This window comes from Dermacentor andersoni, chromosome 2 (genome assembly GCF_023375885.2).
Source record: "Dermacentor andersoni chromosome 2, qqDerAnde1_hic_scaffold, whole genome shotgun sequence".
Taxonomy (NCBI): Eukaryota; Metazoa; Arthropoda; class Arachnida; order Ixodida; family Ixodidae; genus Dermacentor; species Dermacentor andersoni.
In genome coordinates, this window is record NC_092815.1 from 175824968 (window position 1) to 175836662 (window position 11695).

The 11695-nt window shown below is 48.8% G+C and overlaps 1 protein-coding gene across 1 annotated transcript; it reads left to right on the forward strand.

Annotated features, from left to right (window-relative positions):
* The first annotated feature begins 4005 nt into the window (after positions 1-4005).
* On the forward strand, positions 4006-9525 carry LOC126540868 (high-affinity choline transporter 1-like). Its single transcript, XM_055076429.1, has 5 exons — positions 4006-4138; positions 4952-5100; positions 6473-6622; positions 7481-7610; positions 9521-9525. The coding sequence occupies exons 1-5, from the start codon at positions 4006-4008 to the stop codon at positions 9523-9525; spliced, it is 567 nt and encodes a 188-aa protein (XP_054932404.1).
* The last annotated feature ends 2170 nt before the right edge of the window (positions 9526-11695 follow it).

Sequence of the window (11695 nt, forward strand, 5' to 3'; positions counted from 1 at the left end):
TACCACGCAGCAGCCTTGCAGGTGTGCATGCTCAAACAGGCAAACCAGGGCACTCAGTATGTTCTTTTTTCTCAACGCCCCACTAAACGTCGGCCGACGTTTTGAACCTGCGCTGTCGTGGCTACAGGTAGCGAGAGCCTCTACGGCGTTGATGCGCTTTGAAATCACCTACAGACTTTTTTTCGTCGTCGTTGTTGTTGTTGTTGTTCACCGGACCTGCCGGGAGAGCGTTATACATCAGCAACAGTGGAACGCTGCGCTTCATAGGAGACCCAGCCGCGAGCACGTTGTGTGCAAAGTGTTCGTTCCTTGTGACACCGCCTTTTCCTCCAGCGCGCACATCGAGCGAGGATTCAGTGTCGCTGCCCGATATCTTCACAAGAGAACGAGGGCAGCGAAAGGGAAATGTTGAAAGGCAATTGTTATATAAGATAAGCTGCGTGGCGATCGGATTCAGAGGATGAACTCAAAGAGGCAGGCCAGATCTTTTAATTTACTGTGTATGTGCAATTTTAATAACAGTTAGGAGGAAAAGCAACGTAAAAGTAATCCCCCTATTTTAGCAATTACTCACTTACTTTCTTGAGGCAGTGACTGGTCACTGTAATAAATTACAATTTAAATGAGATAACTGAAATTGTAATCGGTTACATGTTTAACATCCGCAAGCCCGCATTCAATACAACGTGTAATCTAATGTGTAAGTTAACGCATCGGGGTGCACAGGTCCCAGATTTAATGTCATGCAATCATTACGTGTATACAAACAGCACTTCGCTTCAAAAACAAAATGTGTCTCACCCTGCAAAAGAGCAGTTATTGACTGCGCATGGCCCCGGCGTGGGAAGCAGTGCTAAGCATAGTGTTTTTGCAATTCAACTAATATACTGTTTTTACTGCGTCAGACTCGTTCTGTTTAAAAAAATCTACAACACTTACCAGGATTACTTCACTACAGGTTATTTATCTGCGCAGGTGGCCACCATCCGCCAAAAAGAAAACGAGAAACAGCAATCAATTCACAAATTGAAGTAATTACGTTAATTAACTTATAAGTTACAAGCTCTACGGCGCAATGTTTATATTGGTAAATACTTCTGAACTAAACGTAACAGCGCAAACATCTAAGACGAGCCACAAAAAGAAAGACAGGACACACACTGGCGCTGACTAACAACTTCTTGTTTCCTTTCGTCGTCGTCGATGCATATATATACCTAGGCCACATAATCGCGCAGGCGCAGAGAATACACTACTGACATCTGCCAACTTATCGTATACGTAAACGTAGGAAATCAAATTCTGATTGGTGCAGGGACAACGATGTGTCACTAATGCAATTATTTCCTTGTCTTTTTATGTGATAGGCCTCTAAGGCAAGCCGCTTATGTTCATTCTTGCTTTTTCCAAGAATTATCGTCCGATCAAGTCGCGCCTCGCAATTGCTGCAAGAGTTTATATGCGCAACCTGCTGTCGGCGTGGTTTATGGTTTATTGTTTATATAAACCACGCTGTCGGCGCTGTCGGCGTGGTTTTATGGCATTCCACTCTCATGTGGTAAGACATACGTTGGCCAGACAGGGCGTTGCGTCAATGAGCGACTCAGGGAACATGCGCAAAAGTAAACAAAAATGTAGATAAAGGAGCGCACCTGGTTGCGCATATAAACTCTTGCAGCAATTGCGAGGCGCGACTTGATCGGACGATAATTCTTGGAAAAAGCAAGAATGAACATGCGCGGCTTGCCTTAGAGGCCTATCACATAAAAAGACAAGGAAATAATTGCATTAGTGACACATCGTTGTCCCTGCACCAATCAGAATTTGATTTCCTACGTTTACGTATACGATAAGTTGGCAGATGTCAGTAACGTATTCTCTGCGCCTGCGCCATTATGTGGCCTAGGTATATATATGCATCGACGACGAAAGGAAAAAAAGTTGTTAGCGCCAGTGTGTGTCCTGTCTTTCTTTTTGTGGCTCGTCTTAGATGTTTGCGCAGTTACGTTTAGTTCAGAAGTATGTACCAACTAGGCCCAAATGAAGTGTTATATTGGTAAGTTGGAGGGAATCGAACTATCTTAGCGCATAAAAGCCTGTTCTTTATAATTGCACACTGAACAATTTAACACCCTTATGGGTGTCTAAATGGTGCTTAGTTTTCCCATGGCTACCACACTTCCGTTTAAGGGGTAAAATCGAATCGTTGTTGCGGACAAGTGAAGTATTCTAGTTTGTCGGCTTTTTGTGCCAAGTAAAAATGATTACAATTGCGAAAGACCACACGAGAACGGCATTAAATACAACTTCCTAGCTATCGCTGTCAAATTCTCGTGCAAGATATTTCTCTGCGCCCCAGCGTCACGGTCCGAATTAATAAATGGTTTTCAACTACACCTTTTCTCATCGCACGTATACACTCTAAAACCAAATTACACCTTTTGGGTTGTATCTTGCCACACAACAATAAACATCATCGGTCTTGTCCGCATTTCCTTTCTTTAACGCTGCAAGCCCGGTACTTCCCAGTAACGAACGGCATGCGCGTTATCAGCATGACATAGCATTCCCGAGCGAGAGGAAAGTAGCGGGTGCGGCGTTTTCAAGGAAGCAAACGCAAGCAAGGCAGATGGTGATTATTGTTGTGTGTCAAATATACACTCCAAAGGGTGTAAACCCTTCTTACACTCTTAAATCGGTTGCACCCTTCGGGATGTATATTTGTCCCACAACGATAATCGTCATCTGCCTTGCTTGCGTTTCCTTTCTTGAAAACTCGGCGCTCGCTACTTTCCTGTCGAGAATGCTGCGTCACACTGATGACGCGTACGCCGTTCGTGACTGGAAAGTACCGGGCTCATAGCGTTAAAGAAAGGAAACGCGGGCAAGACAGATGACGATTTTTGTTGTGGGACAAGATACGCCTCAAAGGGTGTAAATTTTTCTAGAGGTGTAGAGTGTAATCGTCATCTGTCTTGCCCGCATTTTCTTTCTTTAACGCTTAGAGCCCGGTACTTCCCAGTCGCGAACGGCTTGCGCGTTATCAGCTTGACACAGCATTCTCGACAGGAAAGTAGAGTGCCAAGTTTTCAAGAGAGGAAACGCAAGCAAGGCAGATGACGATTATTATTGTGTGGCAAATATATACCCCAAAGGGTGTACATTTGTTTACACTCTAAGAAAAGTTTACACCCTTCAGTCGTATCTTGCCACAAAAACAATAAACGTCATCGGTCTTGTCCGCATTTCCTTTCTTTAACGCTACGAGCCCGGCACTTCCCAGTAACAAACGGTATGCGCGTTATCAGCATGACATAGCATTGCCTATAGGAAAGTAGCGGGCGCGGCGTTTTCAAGAAAGGAAACGGAAGCAAGGCAGATGACAGTTGTCGTTGTGTGGCAGAAATACACCCCAAAGGGTGTAAACGTTTTTGGAGTGAAGTACCGGGCTCGCAGCATTAAAGAAAGGGAATGCGTACAAGGCAAATGATTACAGTTGCGTGGGAAGATACGACCCAAAGGGTGCAATTTTCTACACTCTTAGAAATATTTACACCCTTTGGGGCGTACCTTGTCCCACAACAATAATCATCTGTCTTGCCCGCGTTTCCTTTCTTTAACGCTGCGAGCCCGGTACTTCCCAGTCACGAACGGCATGCGCGTTATAAGTGTGACGCAGCTTCTCGAAAGGAAAGTGGCGAGTGCCGAGCTTTCAAGAAAGAAAACTCGGGCAAGACAGATGACCATTATCGTTGTGGGACAAGATAAGCCCCAAAGAGTGTAAATATTTCTAAGAGTGTATAAGAGTGTAGTTGACGACTGTTGTTGTGGGACAAGATAAGCCCCAAAAGGGTGCAAACTTGTGTAAGAGCGTGGGACAACCCAACACTCTTATGGGTGTAAACATTTTTGGAGTGCATGGGCTCCATGTAACGCCTTTGGTCCTTCGCTGCGCCGCCGACTTGCGGACTTCAAACTGCAGGCGGCCGGTTCTTCGCGGGCAAGATGCGCGTGACGAAGGCGCTCACGATGTTCGACCCGTTCCAGCAGCACTACGGCCGCTGGATCGCCGTCCCGCTCTGCCTACCCGCCCTCTGCGGAGAAGTATTTTGGACGGCCGCCATTCTGGCCGCATTGGGTGAGCTTGCACTGCACTTCAACCTCGTTCCGCTTAGGTTACTGGCTGCTACGAGCGGACACATCTTGCAAATATGTTCTACGTTGCATAAATGGAATGGCGTTCTACATGAAATCGCGCAATGCATGGAACAGCGTGGCTCCTAGCGAATCTTTAAAGCCCAGCTTTCTCAACCATGCAGTCCTCACGGACTTTCCTGACAGTGGCTGCTGAGCGCCCCTCAAGCCTCGCCGAATAGCTTGCGCTAAAATAAAGAGTCTGGTATTACGTACCCGGTGGTGGGATCGAACCTCGGTCTCCCAGCGCAACAGCCCGATGCTCTGACCATCATCATCATCATCATCATCATCATCATCATCGTCATTATCAGCTTATCTTTGTCGTGATGATGACGATGATGGTTAGGCCACAATTTCATGCCTAGTTCTGTCGTTGCCAATGCTTAAACTAGCTGTTTGAGATCATTGCCGCGTGCGTCCCGTTGCGTAGCACGGGTGCGCGATCGCGCATGCGCGGGCGCCACTTTCACTGACGCAGGGAAGCAGGAATGAAATTGGCAAATTTAGGGCATTTGATTAACTGGTCCCCGAAAGCTTCGCCTCGCATAGATTCCAGGATGTCCGCTGGATCTACATAATTTCCTCTTGATATCCGCATCAATAAATACGTGGAACTGTGTACCAGCGAAATAAGTCACTTTTATCCGCACCAGCCAGCGTTCCACGCACCTGTACCTATTATGAGGAGCATCGTTGCACACACCTCTGTACCTGGAACAGTGTTCAGGTACACTGGACATCTGCGCTTATGCAGGCGACACGGTGGCGGCGATAACGCGCGTCGACTCTTCGTCCGTCATCGTGTTGTCCTCCGCCATCATCCTCTTCTACACATCGCTGGGCGGCCTCTACTCGGTGATCTACACGGATGCGTTCCAGGTGGTGAGCACCGTCTTCGGTCTGGTGAGTGAAGCGCCATCTACGCTCGCTGAGAAACAATAAGCTGTCGAAGGAGCGCGTTCAAGAAAAAAAAGAAAGCGGCAACGACAGCTTGCTTTTGTGCAAAGTCGTCCTAAACCTGCCAGAGTGCAAAGCGACACACTATGAGGATAAAATTTCTTCGTAAACTGTCATTTTCTAGCCTGCAGCTACTTACGTTTTGCCGATTACTGGTGTCAGCGGTCAGCGAATGATACCTTCCTCGGCGGCGTCTGCTCGCTGAACCGCAGCGCTGCCTGCGACGTAGCAGACTTCGATGCCGTCTCCCCCAACCTGCCTTCTTAGGAATGGAGTCTTGGGATTAAAACAGGATATAAGACGTGCAGTGTTTGAAAGCAAATAGCTTTCTTTGATAGCTGCACGCTAAAAACAGTTGCACCCTTTGGGGTGTATATTTGCCACACAAGGATAATCGTCATCTGTCTTGCTTGCGTTTCCTTTCTTCAAAAAGCGGCACTCGTTACTTTCCTGTCGAGAATGCTATGGCACGCTGATGACGCGCATGCCGTTCGTGACTTGGAAGTACCGTTAACGGAAGGAAATGCGGGCAAGACAGATGACTTTTATCGTTGTGTGGCAAAATACGACTCAAAGGGTGTAAACTTTTCTTAGTGTATGGTGGAGTATTTCTTTTTTTTTTTTCATATTTGCTCGCGCTCCGAATGCGCGCCTACGTGCTCGGGAATTCCCGTGTGTGTGTGGCGGGTATGGCCACATAGCATTCACGAGATGCTGCGAGAAGGCGTCGGTCGTTTGCGGGGATCTCTCCGATTGGTGCGCCAGCATCGGATGGTTCGTCCGTAATGGGGAGGATAGCGTTTGCCCTCACGTCCGGACTGCAACGTTGTCAGCATTCGCCTCGTATCAGGTATGCGGAGAGGCGTTGTGTTGTGCAGTGGAAGTTTGGTGTGTTCTGATAACGCCTAAGTACAGCAAAGCAAGAGCTTCTATATTTAAAAATGTAAAATCTTTGATTGACTCGACAGGAATGTTTGGCAATTTACTCATCCAAAAAGCATTGCACGCCACTACATCATGCTTTAATCATCAAAGCCCTGTTAACACGTTTAAGCATGCCGTCTTCACAGTCTTGCTCGTTCGTCCGATGCATTTCAGCGATCGAGAAAGTTCCAGGGATTACTCAACGGAGTCGGAAATGTATTTGCTCACTTATGCAATCAGCTCCGACGGTTGCTGCATATTGTGTTAGCGCGTGTTTTTCACTGGCCTAGCCTATATATATAGGTTTTTTTACAGCTGTGTGGCACATGCGTAAATATTGTAACGTTTCGCGCTGTTCGTCGACCATAATAATGAAACGTGTTCGTGCACGCAGTGGGTGAGCGTGGTCTTCTTCTTGGGAAGCAACACCGTGGGGACTGTCGGCCCGCCGCACAGCGAGTGGTTCGGTTCGATTGACACGAGCGATGTGAGCCAGATTGTCGACCAGCTCTTGATGAGCGTCTTCGGCGGCATCCCTTGGCAGGTCGGTGCACGCTGATTTATCGGCGCAGCGATGGTATCGCGACAACAGTCGAACCTTGTTGTAACAAACGGGCCTTTGTGCGCGAAAAAGGTCGTCGCGGTGGCTTAGTGGCTAGGGAGTTGCGCTGCTAAGCACCAAGACTGCAAGTTGGGCCAGTTGGTTGGGATTCATAGTATGGTTCGTTACAGCGGAACACAAGACAAGGACAAAAGAAGGTATAAAATGACGATAAAGGTATAAAGCACATGGTCGAGGGTTCGATATCCGGCCGCGTCGGCCGCATATCGATGGGGGCGAAGTCCCCCCCAAAAAAAAAAAATGCTCGACCACTTCGATTTTTTGCGCGCGTTTGCGAAACCCAGGTGATCAAAAATTGATCCGGAGACCATCACTAAGGCGTGCCTTATAATCAGATCGTCCCTTTTTTTTTTCGCCCTTAAAGCTCCACAATTTAAATAAATTATGCGCGAGAAATAGGTCGCTATCGTTGCGTTGTGGCGACGGTGAACAGCAAGACAGTGCCAAAACTGTAAGTCACTAATCTCTTTGTTGGACAAACCGGCGTCCATCAAAGAAAAGAAATTGACATTTGACGCTGAAAGCAGAATGATAGCGGCGAGCGCAGTCCTCGGTCGACAAACTGATCGCCGGATCAATTGTATCGGACATTCGTACTATAATGCTCGCGTAACTTACATTTAGGTGCACGTTCAACGAACGCCCCGGGGTGGTGTCAATTAATCCGGAAAGCTGCGCAATGGCGTCTCAAATAACCCCAGTCTTCTTAAGGGACACTAGACCCCATGAATCATTCAATGAATCAATCAATATTGTTTTTCTTTCTTTTTTTTAACGCAGGTGTACTTCCAACGCGTGCTCTGCAGCGAGACCGTGTTCACCGCCAAGATGCTCTCGTACCTGGCGGCGGCAGGCTGCTGCTTCCTGGCCCTCCCGCCGATCATCATCGGTGCTCGGGCCAAGAGTTGCAGTGCGTCTCGCAGCTCTGCCGTATTTCTGACGTGTAACGCGTCCCGCCGGCGACACGTCATCTTTTCGCCCACTTTAATTTCCCGTTCATTATTATGTACAGATGCTCCCAGAATAATTCGGAACGCCGGACAAGCAGCTGCTCGTCGGCGGAGCGCGCCGGCGGATAAATACAGGCAAGATTTGCGCATGCACGGTCTCCCTAGCGAGCAAGTTTCGCTCCCTAGTGCATCTAGATTGGCGTTGCCTTGCTCCAAGAAGGTAGTGCTAGGTGCTCTTTAGCATTGTGCAACGGGGGCTGGGCGAATGAATGTCTAGCACAGCATGTATGCACCGTAATCTATAAATAAAGCCTTGTGGATTCCTTGCACCGCATTCTCGCCATGGTCTACATCCCGTCTGGGAGATAGCAATTGATTAAATGATTACGATTGATTACATGCTAGTGAGGCGGCTTGGCTACAACGGCATCGCTGCCTTATTTTTCTACCGTGTTAGCCTGTCCTGCGAAGTATTAGCTCTTAGTAAAATAGCTCCCTATCCGTGTTACTACTAGCTTCGTAATACGAGGACAATTACCACTATTACATAAACCCTCTTAACGGGTGTGTCGGCGATAGTGGCAATAAAAAAGTTTACAAAATGGAGTAACGCGGCACGTTCATCAAGGCCAATTTCACGCACAAGAAGTCACTTCATGCAAAGGGCACTCTAATGAACTCTTCACGACTCTATTCATTTATTGGCGCACCCCGTTACGTGGTTCGCATATATTGTGCGCCAATCAATCACGGAATCAGGACCATTGGTAGCGAGTATCCTTACGTATTGATCGCGTGTCGGCGTTTGTTGGCGAAGATACTCATTTTCATACTCATTTTATTTTGCTCAGAGGAAGTGTACAATGATAATCAAGGGTAGGCTGTGTGAGCTGAATGCAAAAGAATAGTAAGCAGAACATAGTAAATCTAAATGACAGGAAGAACACCGGGTTTATTTTTTCCACAGTAAACAAAAAGAATCGACACGTAACTGTTTCGTCTAAAGCTGTTGGCATGTTCAGCTATCAATATCTCGCGAATGCGCCGTCCACGTGAAGCGCAGCTTGTACGCGGCGTGGAATTAGGCTCGTAGAGTGCATCTACGAAGTCCCTCCACTGACCAAGGCGCTTCCACTCGCGCGTTATGGCGAGCCAGAGCTCGTCGGCACTGGCCCCTCCCAGATTCAGCTTGCATAAACTTTCCTTCATCATGCCCCACACGTTCTGCATAACATTGAAGTCTGCACCTTTCGGAGGCCAGTCAAGAACGCGAACACCACGTTCTTGAAGTTTTTCCACAGCTCTGGCGGTGTGCACGGGGTCCAGGTCTTGTTGCAACAAGTAGCAGCCATCTTTAAATGGCCCTTCCAGAGCGTATGGCAATAGGTGGTAGTCCAGAATTTCGCAGTCAGCTTCAGCTGTGAACGATGGGGACAGTCGGATTAGCGGACTGAGGCCCTCTTTGATAATTGCTCCCCAAACGTCGATAGTACAGCGGCCGCTGCTATAGGTCTCGTAAACATACCCAGGCTCGTATCTACACGAAAAGAAGGGAATAGATAATGGTCTTTTCAGATGAAATACCTTTTGCGCGTCCGAAGAATTTGTGCTTAAAAGATCAGAAAGAAAATGAAAACACCTGCAGTTATATGGTTTCCATACGCGGCGCTCTTGACCCCATCTAGATGAAAATGTCGATTCATCTGAGAATATGACTTCCTTCCATTCTTCAGTCTTCCAGCGCCCATATGCCCTGCCATACTCAAGGCGCCGGCGTTTCTGGCGCTCCGTAATCTGTGGCTTTTGTGCCGCGACAAATCCACGAAGCCGCTCGCATGCGCCTTCTAATTGTTTCCTCACTGACTTGCAGGTTGAGGGCTGTCTTGATCTGGCGGGCGCTCTCAAAAGGATCAGCAACGGCTGCAGCAACAATGAGAAAGTCGGACTCTTCCGGCGTCCATCGGTGTCGTCCCGATCGTGCTGCATCATTGAGTCGGCCATCTTCATCCCGTTATGCTTGCATTATTTGGTTGACCGCACTTATAGACTTTCCTGCGAGGCGGCATATCTCACGTTGAGGTATACCTTGTGAACTGAGCTTAATTATATTTCTCCGCACATTCATCGGCACTCTTTTCGGCATGTTGCCTCGATAGGAATAGGGCGGAATTCGCGTAACTGTCATTGTTTCAATGCGTTCGTATCTCTTTATCAGTCGAGCCGCCGATATCATCGCGGTTGCATCAGACGAAAGCGCCGCCCTTTGCCAGCGCTAGTCACGGTCACCTACCATAAATATTTTGAGCAAATGATAAATACGGCCCACACGAAAAAATTAACAAGAAAGGCGCCCAAGCACCGGAACATGCAGACACGAGCGCTTATGCTATGTTGGAATCTCAGTGCTGCCACCGGTTGTTGCAAACTCAGTGCTGACGCCCGTTATTGCAAATGGGTCGCAAGCCCCAAGGGTAGCGTTGGCCTGGCGGCCTGGGGCACTGGAAGCATCCGAAGGTCCCGGCAAAGCATGAGTAGACTGGTAACAGAACAACTTGTTTATTCTAACATCGCAAAAGAGCGGGCGGTCAGGTCGACCGAAGTGAGAGACGGGAGAGCACGTAACTCAACAGAAGAAATCGGAGCCTCTCTCTCGGCGTCCGGGGGCAGCTGCTCTTATAGTCTCGGAGTTGAGGGCGAGAAGGAACGTCTCGGGATGAGACCACGTGACTCTGGGCCCGGACAGATTGAGAGACATGTTGAGACGAGTGTAGTGACGCATCGCCAACCCGGCGACGGACAGACCTCCTCGCTTCTCACTTGGGGAGCTCCTCTCCCCGGCTGCCGCGCTTTGACAAGCGTGGGCACACACACACACACGAAGACACGTGGCACTGAAACACGCCTGGACGCGCTTGGCGGGGAGGCTTTGCGGCAGCTCCGAACGGGCCAAAATGTCCGCCGCTTTGAACGAAGCCCCGGCGTCCGTTGCATCCGCGCCGGCATTACCGCGCGTTGTAGGCGAAACGTAACAGACCGCCCCGCCGGGGGAAGGAGATCCCGATGGTCAGGGGACTGCATCCGCTGTCCGGAGGGATGTCGCTCGATGATGCTCATAACCGAAGTCGGGCGTCCTTTGGCGTTTCTTGAGCGCAGCGCACAGAGAAGGCCTCGTTTTCACGTTCAGGTTCACACAGGACACTGCAAAGTGACTTCGGGAGAGTTGACATTTTTGTTCTCGTTTCCGGCAAGCGTTAGAACTACGCCGAAAGTCAACCGCTCAGTCAGCAAGCACGGCACAACCCTCACTAAGCCCTGCCAGGCTCTTTCCCCTTTTATACTGCTGCCTAGTTCCTTACAGTAGTTTAGCAGCACTCAGAACGCGTCCACAAATCGGAAAATTGCTCTAGAAAGCACATCATCACTTTGAAACACTACACAAAAGCAATAGGTTAAAAATCCTGCCTCAGGAAGAAAAACATCAGTAACAAGCAATTTTGAGGCTGATTCCCACGTTAGGGGCTTCGACTTAAGCCATCGGCGTTACCGTTGAGACTCCCCTTTTTGTAACGCACCTCAAAGGAATACTGTTGCAAAGCGAGGCTCCAGCGCAGGAGGCGGCCATTTGTGGAAGAGATGGTCTGCAGCCATTGGAGAGGGCAGTGATCCGTCTCGAAGCATGCGAAGCGGAGATCGCAGCGAGCGACCGTACACTAGCTCTGCTGGCGAAAACCCCGTAGCCGCATGCGGCGCTGTCCTCAATGCAAACATCACCCCAGGCAGACACAGCTCCCAGTCAGTTTGTTGTGCAAACCACAATGCTCTCAACACGCGCTTCATGGCGGAGTGGAGCTTCTCAACGGAATTCGACTGGGGGTGGTGCACTGAGCTGTGTAACAGCTTTACCCCGCACCTTTCGAGAAAGGCTGTCGACAAAGCGCTAGTAAACACTGTGCCCTGATCTGATTGGATTTCCGCAGGAAAACCAATTCGCGCAAATATGGATAGTAGTGCATTGACTATCTCAACTGAGCTGAGTTCTTTAAGC

Excerpts from the sequence above, each read along its gene's own strand:
- LOC126540868 (XM_055076429.1), top strand. The coding sequence starts at position 4,006 with ATGCGCGTGACGAAGGCGCTCACGATGTTCGACCCGTTCCAGCAGCAC. Across the intron at positions 4,139-4,951 it reads CGCCATTCTGGCCGCATTGG|GCGACACGGTGGCGGCGATA; the intron begins GTGAGCTTGCAC and ends GCGCTTATGCAG. Across the intron at positions 5,101-6,472 it reads TGAGCACCGTCTTCGGTCTG|TGGGTGAGCGTGGTCTTCTT; the intron begins GTGAGTGAAGCG and ends TCGTGCACGCAG.